Genomic DNA, 17,398 nt, shown 5'->3' with positions numbered 1-17,398 from the left:
TACATACAAATTGTGTGTGTACATATACATATATACAAATCAATATACAAATTATTAATATAATTAGTTCTACAGCAAAGTCATAGATTATAATATCAATATAATTTGTATATGGACTACAAATAATTTGTATATTGATCTTGTAATCTATGATCTTGCTGCAGAACTCATTAATTAGTTCTTAAAAGCTTGTTTTTTTAGTACATTCCTTGGAATCTTCTACATAGACAAATCATGTTGGCTGAAGTGGGGACAGTTTTTTTTCTTCTAGTCTATATGTCTTTTTTCTTTTCTTGCCTTCTCTTGGTGGCTATTACTTCCCGTGCTATGTTGAGTAAGAAGTGGTGCAAGCATAGGAGGAAACACTCAGTCTTTCACCATTATGTTAGCTGCAGGTTTTGTGTAAGTGCTCTTTTTTAAATAGAAGGAATTCCCTTCTGTTCCTAACTTCCTGAGGTATTACGTTTTTTTAATCATGATTAGATGTTGGATATTATCAAATGCTTTTTCTGCGGCAATTGAACTTTTTCTGAGGCAGTTAATCATAGTATTTTCCTTTTCAACCTGTTAATATGGTAGATTATATTTATTTTTGAAAATGCCAAATCTGTCTTGTATACCTATAATAAATCCCACTCAGTCATGTTGTATAACTTCCTTGCTGTATTTGATTTGCTAACATTTTGTTGATGGTTTTTGTGTCAAAAATTATGAGTTTTTCCCCTAGTCTTTGTCTCATTTGGGAATCAGTGTAATAATGGCCTCATAAAATGAGTTGGGAAGTGTTCCTTATATTTTCTGGAAGAAGTTGTGTAAAATTTGTGTTCATTCTTCAAATGTTTTTGAAAAACTTCCAGTGGAGACACCTGGGCCCAAGGATTTCTTTTGGGGGAGCTTTACAATACAAATTCAATTTTTTAAATGGTTATTTGGGATAACCTTCAATTTAGTTGAGATTTAGTAGCCTGTGGGGTTTTGTCTTTGTTTTGGGGAGTTTTTTGGGGTTTTTTTGTTTTATTTTTTCCCTGCCATGGGGTTTGCAGGATCTGTTTCCTAGCCAGCAATTGAATCTAGGCCATGGCAGTGAAAGCACCAAATGCTAGCCAGTAGACCTCTTCCTTAGTAGTTTGTGTGTTTTGAGAAATTTAGTGCAATTAGTTCTACACTTGAAAATGTTCAACACCACTCCCCTAATAAAATCTTTGAAGTTCATTCTGTGAGGCTGGTAGCATAGCCCAAGTTTCAAAGTCAAACAGGAGCAGATAATAATAGATTTTTGCTGTAAATGATAATAAATACTCTAGGTTAAAATAAAAATAACATCTAACATACAATTAAAAGAATACAAAGGAATACCACTTTCCAGAATATCTTAAGATTAAACTTTTCTAGATTAATTCCAGAGTTTAGGAATTATCTTTCCAAGAAATGTTTATGATGGAAAATTGACTTGACACAGCCTCAAGTCATTTTCATTATCTTAATGTGTGGTTTTGGATTATGACAAGTTTTTCAAGCTTCTTTGAGGGTGACCCAAATAAAGGAATACATTTTACATGTTATTTGCAGTACAAAAAAATTTTTAATTAATATTTCAAATAATACTGTTTCTTGGAGAAGTTCATTAAAACCAGATTTGACTGAATGCTTAATACTTGGCTTAAGACAAATGCACACAATTAAAAACAATTCTGGTATAAAAAAATCTGAGAAATTTTTTCTTTTTTTGATAGATTTTGTTAAATGATTTCAAAGTTTTTTTCATCATGAAATTTGAGGGGTTTTTCCTTGAGGTAGGAACTCTATTTTCTTTTTAGATATAACTGATATAAGTGCTATTTTAGTTTCAGGTGTATAACATGTTTATTCAATACTTGCATATATTTCAAAATGATCACCAAAATAAGTCTAGTTAACATCTGTCACTAGATGGAGAAATTGTGGGAAAAGGGAACCCTTCTACACTTTTGGTGGGATGTAAATTGGTGCAGCCACTAGAGAGAACAGTATGGTGGTTTGTTAAAAAGAACTAAAAACAGAGTTACCATAAGATCCAGCAATCCCATTCCTGGGCATATATCCCAAGAAAGCTCTAATTCAAAAAATACATGCACCTCAATGTTCATAGCCAAAATGTTTACAATAACCAAGACATGGAAGCAACCTAAATGTTCACTGACAGATGAATACATAAAGAAGAGGTGGTACATGTATACAATGGAATACAACTCAGCCATAAAGAGAGATGACAATGCCATTTGCAGCAACATTGATGGACCCCAAAATTATCATAGTAAGTAGGTCAGAAAGAGAAAGACAAATACTATGTGATATCTCTTATATGTGGAATCTAAAATATGATACAAATGATATACAAACCAAACAGACTCAGAGAGAACAGATTTGTGGTTACCAAGGGGCAGAGGGATAGAGGAGGATGGAGTGGGAGTCTGGGATTAGCATATGCAAACTATTATATATAGAGTGGATAAACAAAATGGTCCTTCTGTATAGCAAAGAGAACTATAGTCAATATCCTGTAAAAGGGAATTATCTGGCACTCCAGTGGTTAGGATTCCATGCTTCTGCTGCAGGGGCACAGGTTTGAATCCTGGTCGTGGAACTAATATATGGCAAGCTGCACGGTGCAGTCAAAAAATAACAATATCCAGTAATAAGCCATAATGGAAAAGAATATGAGAAAATATATGTAGACATATAATTAGGGCTTCCCTGGTGGTTCAGATGGTAAAGAATATGCCTGTGATGCAAGAGACCTGGGTTCGATCCCTGGGTCAGGAGTATCCTCTGGAGAAGGGAATGGCTACTCACTCCAGTATTCTTGTCTGGGAAATCCCATGGATAGAGGATCCTAGCAGGCTATTGGAGAAGGCAATGGCACCCCACTCCAGTACTCTTGCCTGGAAAATCCCATGGACAGAGGAGCCTGGAAGGCTGCAGCCCATGGGGTCGCTGAGGGTTGGACACGACTGAGTGGCTTCACTTTCACTTTTCACTTTCACACGTTGGAGAAGGAAATGGCAACCCACTGGTGTTCTTCTTGGAGAATCCCAGGGATGGGGGAGCCTGGTGGGCTGCCATCTATGGGGTCACACAGAGTCGGGTACGACTGAAGTGATTTAGCAGCAGCAGCAGGCTATATAGTCCATGGGATCACACAGAGTTGGGCACGACTAAGCAAGTAACAAGAAAGAAAGAAGATACATATAACTGAATCACTATTGTACAGCAGAAATCAACACAATATTTTAAATCAAGTATACTTAAAACTTTTTTTAAAAAGCATAAAAATTAATTGCCTAATTATCCAACTTAAAATGTGGGGGAAAAATGGCAATAAACCAAAAGAAAGTACAAACAAGGGAATAAAAAGATAAGAATAAAAATAAACCTATATACTGGAGAAGATTAACAAGGTCTCAAGTAGGTCTTTGTGTTATCATATACCAAAACCTATGTTAATCAAGAAATCAATCCTGAATATTGATTAGAAGGACTGATGCTGAAGCTGAAGCTCCAATACTTTGGCCACCTGATGTAAAGAGCTGACTCATTAGAAAAGACCCTGATGCTAGGAAAGATTGAAGGCAGGAGGAGAAGGGGATGACAGAGGATGAGATGGTTGGATGGCATCACTGACTCAATGGACATGAGTTTCAGCAAACTCCAGGAGATGCTGAAGGACAGGGAAGCCTGGCATATTGCAGTCCATGGGGTCACAAAGAGTTGGACACGACTGAGTGACTGAACAACAACAATCAAGATCATGTACATATTACAGGGAATAATAAAGTAATCAACAGATTGAATAAAGACCCTCCCCCATCAGTTCCATACATATATGTTAATCTAATTTATGACTGTCAATAAGAAGGGAAATGATGGCCTTTTCATGTTCTGGAACAATTGGTGTACACACACATAAATTATACTCTTTTATCTTTCAGAAACAGATTGATTCCCAAAGATTTTATAACAACCAAAAATGTGGAAGGCAAAACTATAAACTTTAAGAAGATAATGTAGGAGAATAAATTTAAGAGCTTGGTATAAGATAATGATTTCTTAAAACACACAAAAAAGAACAAATCTTTAAAACTTTTAAAATAAATCTGACATTAGAGAACTTCTGCTTATTGAAATGTTCCCTAGAGAATGAAAAGACAAGCTTTCAATACATATGACTAACACAAGATAAACATCCAGAATATTTTAAATAAAATTTCTATAAGACAATTTAAGGAAAAAATGAGCGCATAACTTTAATATGCATTTCATACTAGACAAATGGCCAGTAAATATTTCCAGATAAAACCTTAGCCTTAATTAGAGAAATGCAAAGTAAAACCAAAATGAGATTTCCTCTCATACCCATCTACCAGATTGACCTAAACTTAAAATTCTGACAATTTCAAATGTTAGTAAGGAATAAAAGTTGAAAAATCTCCTTTGAAAAATACTGCATTGTCTAGTAAAGGTGACAATATTTGCATGTTCCAAATACCCTATGTTCAGTGATACAACATTCATAATACACATCCTAGAACAAAGGCTGACAAAAAATAGTCACCCCCCTCCCCAGCTAAATCCTGCCACTGCCTGTTTCTGTAGTTTTATTGGAACACAGTTACACTCATTCATTTTTATACATATAATTTTTATTTATTTTTGGATGTGCTGGGTCTTCACTGCTGTGCAGGCTTTTCTCTAGTTGGGGTGAGCAGGGGTTGCTCTCTAGCTGTGGTACACAAGCTTCTAATGAAGTTGCTTCTCTTGTGGAGCACAGGCTCTAGGGTGCACAGGTTTCATTAACTGCTGCACATGGGCTCAGTAGTTGTCCTTTATTGTGCTCATCTTTGCCTGAAACGTTCCCTTGGTATCTCTAATTTTCTTAAAGAGATCTTTCCCATTCTATCGTTTTCCTCTATTTCTTTGCACTGATCACTGAGGTAGCCTTACTTATCTCTCCTTGCTATTCTTTGGAACTCTGCATTCAAGTGGGTGTATCTTTCCTTTTCTCCTTTGCTTTTCACTAATCTTCTTTTCTCAGCTATTTGTAAGGCCTCCTCAGACAACCATTTTGTCTTTTTGCATTTCTTTTTCTTGGGGATGGTCACAAACCTCCGTCCTTAGTTCTCAGGCACTCTGTCTATCAGATCTAATCCCTTGAATCTATTTGTCACTTCCACTGTATAATTGTAAGGGATTTGATTTAGGTCATACCTGAATGGTCTAGTGGTTTTCCCTACTTTCTTCAATTTAAGTCTGAATTTGGCAATAAGGAGTTTATGATCTGTGCCACAGTCAGCTCTCAGTCTTGCTTTTGCTGACTGTATAGAACTTCTCCATCTTTGGCTGCAAAGAATATAATCAATCTGACTTCAGTATTGACCATCTGGTGATGTCCATGTGTAGAGTCTTTTCTTGTGTTGTTGGAAGAGGGTGTTTGGTATGACCAGTGCATTCTCTTGGCAAAACGCTATTAGCCTTTGCCCTGCTTCATTCTTTGCCCCAAGGCCAAATTTGCGTTGGAGTCTACCACACAATTGCACTCATCTCACATGCTAGTTAAAGTAATGCTCAAAGTTCTCCAAGCTAGGCTTCAACAGTACGTGAACAGAGAACTTCCAGATGTTCAAGCTGGATTTAGAAAAGGCAGAGGAACCAGAGAGAGATCAAATTGCCAACATCCACTGGATCATCAAAAAAGCAAGAGTTCCAGAAAAACATCTATTTCTGCTTTACTGACTATGCCAAAGCCTTTGACTGTGTGGATCACAACAAATTGGAAAATTCTGAAACAGATGGGAATACAGACCACCTGACCTGCCTCTTGAGAAATCTGTATGCAGGTCAGGAAACAACAGTTAGAACTGGACATGGAACAACAGACTGTTTCCAAATCAGGAAAGGAGTATGTCAAGGATGTATATTGTCACCCTGCTTATTTAACTTATATGCAGAGTACATCATGCACAATGCCGGGCTGGAGAAGCACAAAATGGAATCAAGATTGCTGGGAGAAATATCAATAACCTCAGATATGCAGATGACACCACCCTTATGGCAGAATGTGAAGAAGAACTAAAGAGCCTCTTGATGAAAGTGAAAGAGGAGAGTGAAAAAGTTGGCTTAAAACTCAACACTCAGAAAACTAAGATCACAGCATCTGGTCCCATCACTTCATGGCAAATAGATGGGGAAACAGTGGAAACTGTGACAGACTTTATTGTTTTAGGCTCCAAAATCATTGCAGATGATGACTGCAGCCATGAAATTAAAAGATGCTTGCTTCTTGGAAGAAAAGCTATAACCAACGTAGACAGCATATTAAAAAGCAGAGACATTATTTTGCCAACAAAAGTCCATTTAGTCAAAGCTATGGTTTTTCCAGTAGTCATGTATAGATGTGAGAGTTGGACTAAAAAGAAAGCTGAGCGCCGAAGAATTGATGCTTTTGAACTGTGCTGTTGTAGAAGACTCTTGAGAGTCCCTTGAACTGCAAGAAGATCAAACCAGTCAATCCTAAAGGAAATCAGTCCTGAATATTCATTGGCAGGACTGACGCTGAAGCTGAAACTCTCAATACTTTGTCCATCTGATGCAAAGAACTGACTCATTGGAAAAGACTCTGATGCTGGGCAAGATTGAAGGCCGGAGAAGAAGGGGACGACAGAAGATGAGATGGTTGGATGGCATCCCCAACTCAATGAACATGAGTTTGAGTAAAGTCCAGGATTGGCAATGGACAGGGAAGCCTGGTGTGCTGCAGTCCATGGGGTCACAAAGAGTAGGACATGACTGAGCAACTGAATTGAACTGATGTGATATAATAGGATGCATACAGCACTGCCTCTAGTATTCTTGTCAAATATATTTAGGTATAACCTAATCATGACAGAACAAGGAAATTCAGAATGTTAGGCTTACCATTCTAGCCTCTTCAATTCTTTAAAATGTCATTGTAAAACACAAAACAAGTGAAGGGAATGCTGCTGCTGCTGCTGCTCTAAGTTGCTTCAGTCGTGTTTGACTCTGTGTGACCCCATAGGTGGCAGCCCACCAGGCTCTGCCGTCCCTGGGATTCTCCAGGCAAGAGTACTGGAGTGGGTTACCACTGCCTTCTCTGGAAGGGAATACTGCTCTACATTAAAAAGATAGGCCCTTTTTTCACCATGTGAGAAAACAGCAAGATGGTGGCCATCTGTAAACCAGGAAGGGCTCTCAGAAGGAACAAAATCTGCCTGTATCTTGATCTTGGACTTCCCAGGCTCCAGAACTGTGAGACATAAAAGCCGGTCCACTGCAACGTGAGATTTTGACTTGGAGTATGTATCAGTTTTTAAAATGCACATATAGGGTATCGGGGAACAACTGGAACAATGTAAAAGCAGATTATATATTAGATGATATTACGAATCAATGTTAAATTTCTTATGTATATTCATGGTGTTGAATACTCACAATATTGCACTTATGAAAAATAATTATAAAAATACTTGAGAACCTGAGATCACCGAATAAATGCCTGACTCATATGTACTCAGTCAGGCATATGACTCATATGTACTCATATGTATAAACCTCATCTATTGCCAGCATTGATAAAGAGTCTTAAAGAAAATGACCCAATGCCAGGGAAAAGAATATACTTACCAGTAATGTTCATGGTACATGACTGAGTGAGTGAACTGAACTGAACTGAATGTTCATGGGACATTCACTACCACAGGGCTCTAGTTGCTGGGCTCAAGCAATAACTAATCCTTGAGGGTCTGGGCCATAATGTAAATCTAAAATTGCCAGCTAATAAACAGGGCACCTGGGGCTTATGAAAAATTATTGCCTGTGCATTCTTTCCCCTTTGCAGTTTTCTCCATGGTTTTTCTGGATTTTATCTTCTTCCACAGAATTTAGGTTCCTTGACTCATTTCTTGCTCCACAATCTTCAACATCTCCATTTCCTTTTGACTTTTAAGATTAAAATTTACATACACGAGTAATATGTTTTCCTTGTAAGGAAAAAAGAGATATTATCATTAATACCTAAAGTCCTCTTTGACACTCTCCCCCTTTACCATAAGTCCTCGCTTCTTGCCTCAAAGATTACTACTGACAGAGGGGCATATCCTTCCAAAAATATATACTATTTTTTATATTAAATATATCAATATAGTATGCTGAAAAAAGGTCCTCCTCAGCTCCTGTGACCTTTATTTCTAAAGGTCTTTAGTTCTGGGGGAGGGTCAAAGTACCTCTGTCAATCTGATAAAGGTGCCTCTACTTTCTCTGGAAAAGAAAAATCACATTTATACACATACAAAATGTCATAAGTTTAATATACAATAAGAAACCCAACTACATAGAATCTATTCATCTCAGGTTACTAATTCCTGTTTTTTAAACAGTAATTTCTTTTCTCTTGCAAGCAATCATCACAACTATTCAAAAGCCAAAAGAGACAACAACAGACAATCAAGATGGGGCTTGAGACCTATGCATGTCTGTCCAATTTGAAACCAGAATGTGTCACCTCTTAAAAAACCAAAAAACTACATTTCCTATGTATCCTCTTGACAAAATTTTGGTCCACTCTGACATTCTGACCCACTCTAAGTCAGAGCGATTTGACCATCTCTATTTCACATAGCTATATTGGATCAAGCACACAGGTTCATTCACTCAACAATCTTGGTCACCAAACTTGCTACTCCACAAAATTGGGAAGAAATCAAAGTATTTGGTAAATGGTCCTAAAAATCAGATAAGCTTTATTAGTTCTTGCTCTTCCATCCCCCAAGGAGTGATGAAACGACAGCTCCATCTCTTTTGGGCTGGACGTTCACAAGTTTGTGATTTTTTTTTAAGAACAGGAGGTCATGAAGTAAGTGAAGACAAGCTGAGGCTTATCAACAGACCTACATTAAGTTCTTTTCTCTCTTTGAGTCAAGGTATGCTCATAGAATGGAGAAGGAAATGGCAACCCACTCCAGTATTCTTGCCTGAAAAATACCATGGATGGAGGAGCCTAGTAGGGCTATAGTCCATGGGGTCACAAAGAGTCGGACACAGCTGAACGACTTCACTTTCTTTCTTTCTACAGTTTCTTTTGGAGAAGTAAATGGTGACCCACTCCGGTGTTTTTGCCTAGAGAATCCCGTGGACGGAGGGGCCTGGTGGGCTGTGGTCTATGGGGTTGCAAAGAGTTGGACACGACTAAGTAACTAACACACATATGCTCATAGAAAAGGGGAACAGGGTTTGACCTAGAACTCAGGAAATTTGACCAATGCTGGACTCTACTGAAATTTATGTATAATTATTTTATTGTTTTATTAACTGGATGGCCTCTCAACCTTACCCAACAAAGTCCCTTTAATAGTAGAAAAGAATGAATGCCTACTTTGAAGGGCTGTGGTGAAGGAAAAAGCGGTTACCCTAAGGTTGCCTTTGAAAATATATTTCTTAAAAAAACAACAACAGCTGACTAAGTTGATTTTGCATTCTTCCCCATAATTACATGTATTTGATCCAGTAGAAAAATCAGGCCTAAATTATTTGCCAAATGAACTGATGACCTTTTCCAGACTATCAAACTGGTGTTCAAGGAAGAATTAATTTGACCATCCATCGTTTTTTCACAGTCGCATATGTTCTTTTACTAGTCACACTCCTACAGATGTTCAGATGTAGGCATAATAAAAGTACATTTATATAAGACAAATCATCACCAGTCACACAACCACTCTCAATTATGGACACAAAACAAACGACAAAGGCAGAGTTCCCTTAATCTCTCAGACAATCCCACACAGTTGTAAAATGCTATTACTATGCAGCTTCTCCTACGAATCACCTGACACCCAGCAGCACATAGAATCACACACAGGCAGAAACACAGTCCTATACCCGGTCACTGAGGGACTCCTAGTCCACCCGCAAATGTCTCGCAATGTCTCGCACATATTCACCTGCTCCAAAGGGACACACAGGGTCTCGTGTCAATCTGACGCTCAAGCTGATTCCCTGCACCTGCCCTATCTGCCTGTCCCACTTTTTCCTGATCGGCCATGACGCGCGAGACCACTCAACAGCGGCCGCAGTCTTTGCCCCAAAGGCTAGAGCCAAGCGCGTCCCACGCCTGCGCAATGAAAGCAGGCGGGCTCTCCCAGAAATCTCCGGGGCGCGGCAGTTGGAGCTAACTGGTTCTAGCAGCAGTGGGGTCCACGAACCCCGCCGGGAGTTAGTGAACTAGGTCTCCTAGCGTCCTGGCCGGCCAGCCACAGCCTGCCCGGAGTTGGACTACATTTCCCAGAGCCACCGCGTCCCGAACGCGGCTCCATTTCCGTTTTTTCGCGTGATTTGGGGACGTCGCGTGGGGAGAGGGCTGCGTCCCTGGTGGAGTTTGGCCTGGCTCCCGCAGGGCGGGCGAACCCGAAACCCGGCAGGGACTCCGGGCACTAGATCCTGGGCCAGGACTGCATGCACCCTCTGTCGAGGTATGTCCGGAACGCCAGGGCGGAAACGCTCCGAGGAAGCGTCGGGGTGTGTGTCTGTGTGTGTGTCAGGCAACCTGGTATTGGTTACCGTATTGGCGAATGGGCGTGTCCTACTGTGGTTTTGTGTGTAAGCATTTGTGTGAGTGTGAGTTGTTTTTGACTCTGAGGATGTGGTAGTTCTGCTTTGACTGTGTACCTGACCGCGTGCTTCCCTGAGTGGAGATGTGCTTATGTGACAGTATAATTGTGTGTGGACCGTTTGTTCAAGCCTGCGATGTGCGACAGTGTTGTTGTGACAGGCTGTTTGGAAGTGCTTGTGTTACTTTGAGGTTGTGTGTGTGTTACTGGGGTTTGCCTGTTACTTTGAGGTGTTATGATCATGTTTCTGTAACACGATGTTTGTGATTGCTTGTTTCCTTGAAGTGGTACTTGGTTGTGTTTTTCTGACTATCTGATTGAATGACTGTGAAAAGAGTAAAGTGTTGTGAAAGGTTATTTTGGGCTCTGTGTGTCCCCCGCAGGGTGCTTGTATGTGCTTGAGTGATGTGTATGTTCAGTATAGGATTGGATTTTCAGACCAGATGGTCAGACAGTGTAGTGTTAACTTGGTGATTGTGACTGGCTGTGAGACTGTGGAAATGTGATTGTGTGTGACTCTGTAAGTCATTTGTATGTTTCATAGCCTGTGACCTTACGGAAGTTTAGCTGGATACAGAGGTAAAATTGCATATTGGTATTTCTGGATTCATTCTGGGGCTGAGTCTGCCTATGGATCAAGAATCCCATGTGGGTACCTCCCTGGTGATCCAGTAGCTAAGACGCCCTGCTTCGGATCCAGGGGGCCTGGGTTCCATCCCTGGTTCGGGAATTAGATCCCACATGCTGCAACTGAGGATCCTTCATGCTACAACTAAGACCTGGAACACCCAAATAAATAAATATTAAAAAAAAAAAAAAAGAATCCCATGTGGTCCTCTGAGGATGACTTCTTTCTCTTTTGATCACAGTGATTCATTTCCCCTCTTTTCACACATTGGCTGTGGTGCTTCATTTTTCATATTTATCCTTAGTTTGCTGTGGGGTTTAAGATGTAACTTCCCTACTGCTTGCTGGTGTCCTCTCACCTTATAACCTTCAGGGTTTTTGAATGCAGAAAAGTGACAGGAAGGAATGTCAGAAATTAGAACTCCTGATTCAAGAATATTAGTTATTTCTAAAGCACAGATTCTTGAGATGAGAATTTTAGAACTGATGGCACCTTCAAGACAGGTCACTGGGAAATGTAATGGAATTCCAGGAGTGGGAATACTTCCAGAGAGTGTGCTAGAAGAGTCAGTCAGAGACTTGGGAAACTGTACACTCCACTGCAGTTTGTCTCCAACAGACAGCTTTGAATTCAGAAACAGATTCTAGCCCAAGATGGCTGTGATCTTGACCCTTCTTTCTAATACAGAAAGTGCAGAACTGTTCTAGTCTCCTTCTGATTTTCTTCTATATTAAATGAGGGGTAGATTAATGGGATGGGGGTTCTAATTTAGAGTATACCCTCAGAAAGGGCCAGTATTTCATGGTTCTTTTTTTTCCCCTCTGAGAGTAGCACCCAGAAGAAGGAAGAATGACTGTCGTACAGTCAGAAGCAAGCTTCAAGGTGTGTATATGTTTCCTCTTTGTTTCATGAAATGATTTTGCTTTTTCGGGATGTAAGAATCTTTTCTTTTTGAAATGTCCCACCTAAACTTTCTCAAATGATGGAGGGGCCAGGCAATTTTCTGTAGACTGGGAGCAAGGAATATATGTGCAGTTAATTGTGATGGATGCATCCTGCTGCTGCTGCTGCTCAGTCGCTTCAGTGGTGTCCGACTCTGTGCGACACCATAGACGGCAGCCCACCAGGCTCCGCCGTCCCTGGGATTCTCCAGGTAAGAACACTGGAGTGGGTTGCCATTTCCTTCTCCAATGCATAAAAGTGAAAAGTGAAAGTGAAGTCACTGAGTCGTGTCCAACTCTCAGCGACCCCATGGACTGCAGCCTACCAGGCTCCTCCGTCCATGGGATTTTCCAGGCAAGAGTACTGGAGTGGGGTGCTATTGCCTTCTCCAGAGGGCTTCCTAGTAGTGGTTAGACTGAGGAAGAAGGACCTTGAGATCCATAAATTTAAAAAGGAAGAGCTCTGTTGTGTTATTTCTGACACAGCAGCATTCTGTTTTAACTTTTTTTTGTTATTTTTCAGAGATACACAAAAGTGTAATGAACTATCACATGCCCACCTTAAAAGTTATCACTTGGTAATCTTTTTTTTTTTTTTTTTAATAATTATTTATTTGGTTGCATCGGGTCTTACTTGGGTCATGTGGGATCTTTTGTGGTGGTGCAGGGACTGTCTAATTGGGGAGCATGGCCCTGGAGCCCTCAGGCTCAGTAGTGGTGGTTCACAGGCTTAGTTGCCGTGAGGCACATGAGATCTTAATTCTCCTACCAGGGATTGAACCTACATCCTCTGCGTTGCAAGGTAGATTCGTAACCACTGGACCACCAAGAAGTCCCCACTTGGTAATCTTATTTCAGTTATTCTGCCTTCAGTTCACAATCCCTCCTAATTTGCCTTTTGATTTCTTGTTTGTTGTATGGGGTTATTTAGCAACACTTTATTTAGTTTTCAAACATTTTAAGGATCTTCCAGGTGTTTTTCTGCCACTGATTTCTAATTTCATTCCATTATGTTCAGAGAATATACTTCATATGACTTGAATCGTTTTAAATTTATGAACATTTATTTTATGACCCAGAACGTGTGGGCTCTCCTATAAATGTTTGGTGTGCACTGAAAAAACTGTATTCTGCCACTGTTGAGCAGAATGTTCTGTGAATACTTGCTAAGACAGATAGATTGGTAGTGTTTAAATCTTCCGTGTGCTGTACTCAGTCGCTTGAGTTGTGTCCAGCTCTGCAACCCTATGGACTGGGGCCTGTCAGGCTCCTCTGTCCATGGGATTCTCTAGGCAAGAATACTGGAGTGGGTTTCCATGCCCTCCTCCAGGGGATCTTCCCAACCCAGGGATTGAACTCACATCTCCTGCATTGCAGGTAGACTCTTTACCCCTGAGCCATCAGGGCTGCTGCTGCTGCTGCTAAGTTGCTTCAGTCGTGTCCGACTCTGTGCGACCCCAAAGACGGCAGCCCACCAGGCTCCGCTGTCCCTGGGATTCTCCAGGCAAGAACACTGGAGTGGGTTGCCATTTCCTTCTCCAATGGATGAAAGTGAAAAGTGAAAGTGAAGTCGCTCAGTCGTGTCCGGCTCTGTGTGACCCCATGGACTGCAGCCCACCAGGCTCCTCCGTCCACGGGAGTCTTCAAGGCAAGAGTACTGGAGTGGGGTGCATTGCCCTCTCCGGAGCCACCAGGGAAGCCCCCTTAAATCTTCTGTACTGTTACTGAGTGAGTTGGATTTACCTCTTTCTCTGTAATTTCTATCAGTTTCTGTTTCATTTATTTGGAAGCTGTATTATTAGTTACATAAATATTTCAGACTCAGATGTTGAATTGACCCCTTTATCATTCTGAAATGGTTTCCTCTTGTTATATTCTTTGCTCTGAACATTCATCTGATATTTAATATAGCCACTTCAGCTTTTTTTCATTAATGTTAGCATGGTATATCTTTTTCTGTTGTTATTGTTCAGGTGCTAAGTTGTGTCTCAGTCTTTGAGACCCCATGGACTGCAGCATGCTAGGCCTCCCTGTCCTTCACTATCTCCTGGAGTTTGCTCAGATTCATGTCCATTGAATTGGTGACGCTATCTAGCCATCTCGTCCTCTGCCACCCGCTTCTCCTTTTGCCTTCAATCTTTCCCAGCATTAGGGTCTTTTCCAGTGAGTCGGCTCTTCACATCAGGTGGCCAAAGTATTGGAGCTTTAGCGTCAGTCCTTCCAGTGAATATTCATGGTTGATTTCCTTAGGATTGACTAGTTTGATCTCCTTGCAGTCCAAGGGACTCTCAAGAGTCTTCTCCACAACGCCATCAATTCTTTGGCCCTCAGCTTTCTTTAAGGTCCAGTATTTTTCTATACTTTTAACCTATTTGTGTCCTGATAAAGTACATTTATTGTAGGCAGCAGTTCTTTGGATCCTGTGTTTTTATCCAGTTTAACAATATCCATTTTTTAATTGGAGTGTTTTTACTATTTGTATTTAGTGTGGTTATTGGTATAGTTTGGGTCAAATCTATCATCTTGCCATTTATATTTGTTCTATCTGTTCTTTCTTTTTCCATTTTTTTTTTCTGCTTCCTTTTGGATTGAGAGGAAGAGTTTCAAAGTAACAAGGCCAACATTTTTACTAATCTTATAAATACAGAAAACAGCCCAGACTTCATGTAGTTCAATAGGACATAACCCACTAAAGGATCTGTAATCAAATTCTGTGTTTTTAAAGTCACCTATAATAACCTTTCTTATAGGTAAACCATCAACTTGAGAGACACAGGCTCCTTTGTTTCACCTTGCTTTCTAGTTTTAGGGATTGTCTTCCCACCACTTTGATTTAATTTTGTTTTAAAATCACATAAAATATTTACATATTTCTAAAATCAAAACTATAGAACAAGGTGAATTTAGAGAAGTCTAGCATCCATTCCTGTCCCTTTCACCTTGTTTCTTCCCTCTGTAGATAACTCCCTGTACTTACCTTTATTCTTCTACTTTTCTTTCAAGTGATATATATGTGTAAGTGTATGTGTTTGTATGTATCTGAAGTAGTGAATAACATTTGGTTGTTTTCCTTTATATGATGTTAGCAGCCATTGATAATCTTTCCTTTAGAATCCATTATTTCATCAGAAGTTACAGAATATTACTTAATTCTATAATTTCTTCTGCATTTATTAGCTGGGATACTTGTGCAAAGGGAACCATCCTCTCATCAGTGTCTTAGTTACCCTGAAATATAGCTTATCCGAAAAAAGTAGAATAGGGAATTCCCTGGTGGTCCGGTGTTAGCATTTGGTGATCTCACTGCCCAGGCCCAGGGTTAGTCCCTGGTGGGAGAACTAAAATATGGCAAAAAAAAAAAAAGTAGGATGAAAGCTTGCTTTTACATCTCATTATTTTTCAGTATCTTTCAGAATTTATCCTATGTTTTTCTTTTAAATTACCATTAAGAACTTGTCAAGGAGATGGGTACCCTCACTCATCCGCGCTCCTCGCAGGAATCGGGCACGGCACTGTCGAGGCGCTACACGAGACGAGTGCCCCGGGGTAGAGACCGTGTGCGTGGACCTAGCTGACTGGGAGGCCACGGAGCAGGCGCTGGGAGGTGTTGGCCCTGTGGACCTGCTGGTGAACAGTGCAGCTGTGGTGTTTCTACAGCCCTTTCTGGAGGTCACCAAGGAGGCATATGACATGTCTTTCAATGTGAACCTTCGGGCGGTCATCCAGGTGTCCCAGGCTCCACTAAGGGTGCCTTGGACATACTGACCAAAGTGATGGCTGTGGAGCTCGGGCCACACAAGGTGAGCCCCAGTGGGACGCCTCCCCTCACCCAATCCATGTGCTCAGAGAGCCTCAGTCCCCCGAGCTGCCCCCCTGCCTGTGCCAGTGCAGATCCGTGTGAATGCAGTCAACCCCACGGTGGTGATGACACCCATGGGCCAGGCCACCTGGAGTGACCTTCAGAAGGCCAAGGCCATGCTGGACCACATCCCCCTTGGCAGGTTTGCCGAGATGGAGAACGTGGTGGACACCATCCTCTTCCTGCTCAGTGACCGCAGCAGCATGACCACAGGCTCCACTGTGCCAGTGGATGGGGGCTTCCTGGCTACCTAAGCGCCCCCTCCATCCCCACACACCCCTGTTCCATGCTGAACCCACCTTTACCCCCATCCCCCTTCCCCATCTCTTCAGTAAACATGATTCTTCCGTCCAGCCTGCACACTCACACCTAGGCTGCAGTCATGTGGCTGGAAGATGCAAAGCTCAGAGCTGGGCATGGGGACGAGTCCCAGGTAGCGACACCCTTTCAGCTCTCATCCTGGGTCAGTGGCAGCCTGGCTCTTCTGCCAGAGTTTTTCGGGCCTAAGTCCCTGGCAGACATGTAGGACCTTCCAGAAGGCCAGCTTCTAAGGAGGGTAGTGAATTTGACCGAGGATGGCTTTCGGCCCTGTCCAGAGGCCTCTAGGGTGGAAGCGGTGGTGTTTTTAACGTGAATGTTCATTGGTGTTTCTTAAGTCAGCGCAGAAAACAAAAGTGAGCTGAGCAGGCTGCATGCTGGAACTTCACCACTTTGTTCACTATTGAATGACTTCTTTGCTGAATCAGGTGGTGGTTTTCAGTTACGGAGAGAATATTCCCTCAGCGTTGTGAGTCCTTCACCATGTACTGGGCACAGTCCAGCGCAAGATCCAGCTGTAGAATTTGCCAACTTCCATGGTGACATATTCCCTCCTGTTTGATGTCCTTGAGGTGGAGCTGGCACAGAGATGCCTGTCCTCCACTTTTCCATGCTGTCCTCCACTTTTCCATGCTGTCCTCCACTTTTCCATGCTGTCCTCACCACACAGACACAAAAGGCTTACACCCCAAAGCACAGCTAACAGTATATGTACAAAAATGTTTAGGAAGTCATGGAACAAATGTTGAGTATTTGTTAATTTCATTTTAAAATACAACTGATTTCAAGTTTAAAAAAAAAAAAGAACTTGTCGATTCAAATATGTTTGGTATGTTCAGTCCGTAGCAGTTATTCTTATTAAAACTTAAATTATCTTTTACCAGTGGGATCCTCTTTACTACTTTACTACTTCTGATTTGGCTCCTTTTGAATTCCTTATGATGGCTTTTAGAGTCTGGTAGATTCCAAACTTTCTGGTGTGACAGGATGTTCT

The 17,398-nt window shown here is 41.2% G+C and overlaps 2 protein-coding genes and 1 long non-coding RNA gene across 7 annotated transcripts in view; 2 read left to right on the top strand and 1 right to left on the bottom strand.

The window, feature by feature from the left end:
* Nucleotides 1–4,584: 4,584 nt before the first annotated feature.
* On the bottom strand, nucleotides 4,585–10,147 carry LOC132657755 (uncharacterized). Its single transcript, XR_009596321.1, has 2 exons — nucleotides 9,993–10,147; nucleotides 4,585–8,033 (listed from the first exon to the last, which is right to left on the bottom strand). It is a non-coding gene; the product is annotated as an uncharacterized LOC132657755 (long non-coding RNA).
* A 231-nt stretch (nucleotides 10,148–10,378) lies between these two features.
* The window catches only part of ZNF420 (zinc finger protein 420), a 28,782-nt gene continuing 21,762 nt past the window's right edge, over nucleotides 10,379–17,398 (top strand). Inside the window, exons 1-5 of one of the 5 annotated variants that reach the window (XM_060398522.1) lie at nucleotides 10,379–10,520; nucleotides 12,118–12,168; nucleotides 12,751–12,805; nucleotides 13,000–13,070; nucleotides 13,605–13,955. The gene's annotated coding sequence lies outside the window, so the exon portion shown is untranslated. The remainder of the gene's footprint in view (nucleotides 10,521–12,117; nucleotides 12,169–12,750; nucleotides 12,806–12,999; nucleotides 13,071–13,604; nucleotides 13,956–17,398) is intronic. The other 4 variants (XM_060398524.1, XM_060398523.1, XM_004015199.6 and 1 more) reach the window with 4 other exon arrangements.
* LOC105616883 (L-xylulose reductase) lies at nucleotides 15,666–16,439 on the top strand (the record flags this gene model as incomplete). The annotated part of the gene is given in 3 exon segments (XM_027977920.2): nucleotides 15,666–15,960; nucleotides 15,963–16,027; nucleotides 16,119–16,439. Coding segments are annotated over 3 exon segments (582 nt in total), but the record flags the coding sequence as incomplete, so codon positions are not given.

Source organism: Ovis aries, chromosome 14 (assembly GCF_016772045.2).
Source record: "Ovis aries strain OAR_USU_Benz2616 breed Rambouillet chromosome 14, ARS-UI_Ramb_v3.0, whole genome shotgun sequence".
NCBI lineage: Eukaryota > Metazoa > Chordata > Mammalia > Artiodactyla > Bovidae > Ovis > Ovis aries.
The sequence above is the reverse complement of the archived record's forward strand: the minus strand, read 5'-3'. Positions and strand labels throughout refer to the sequence as shown.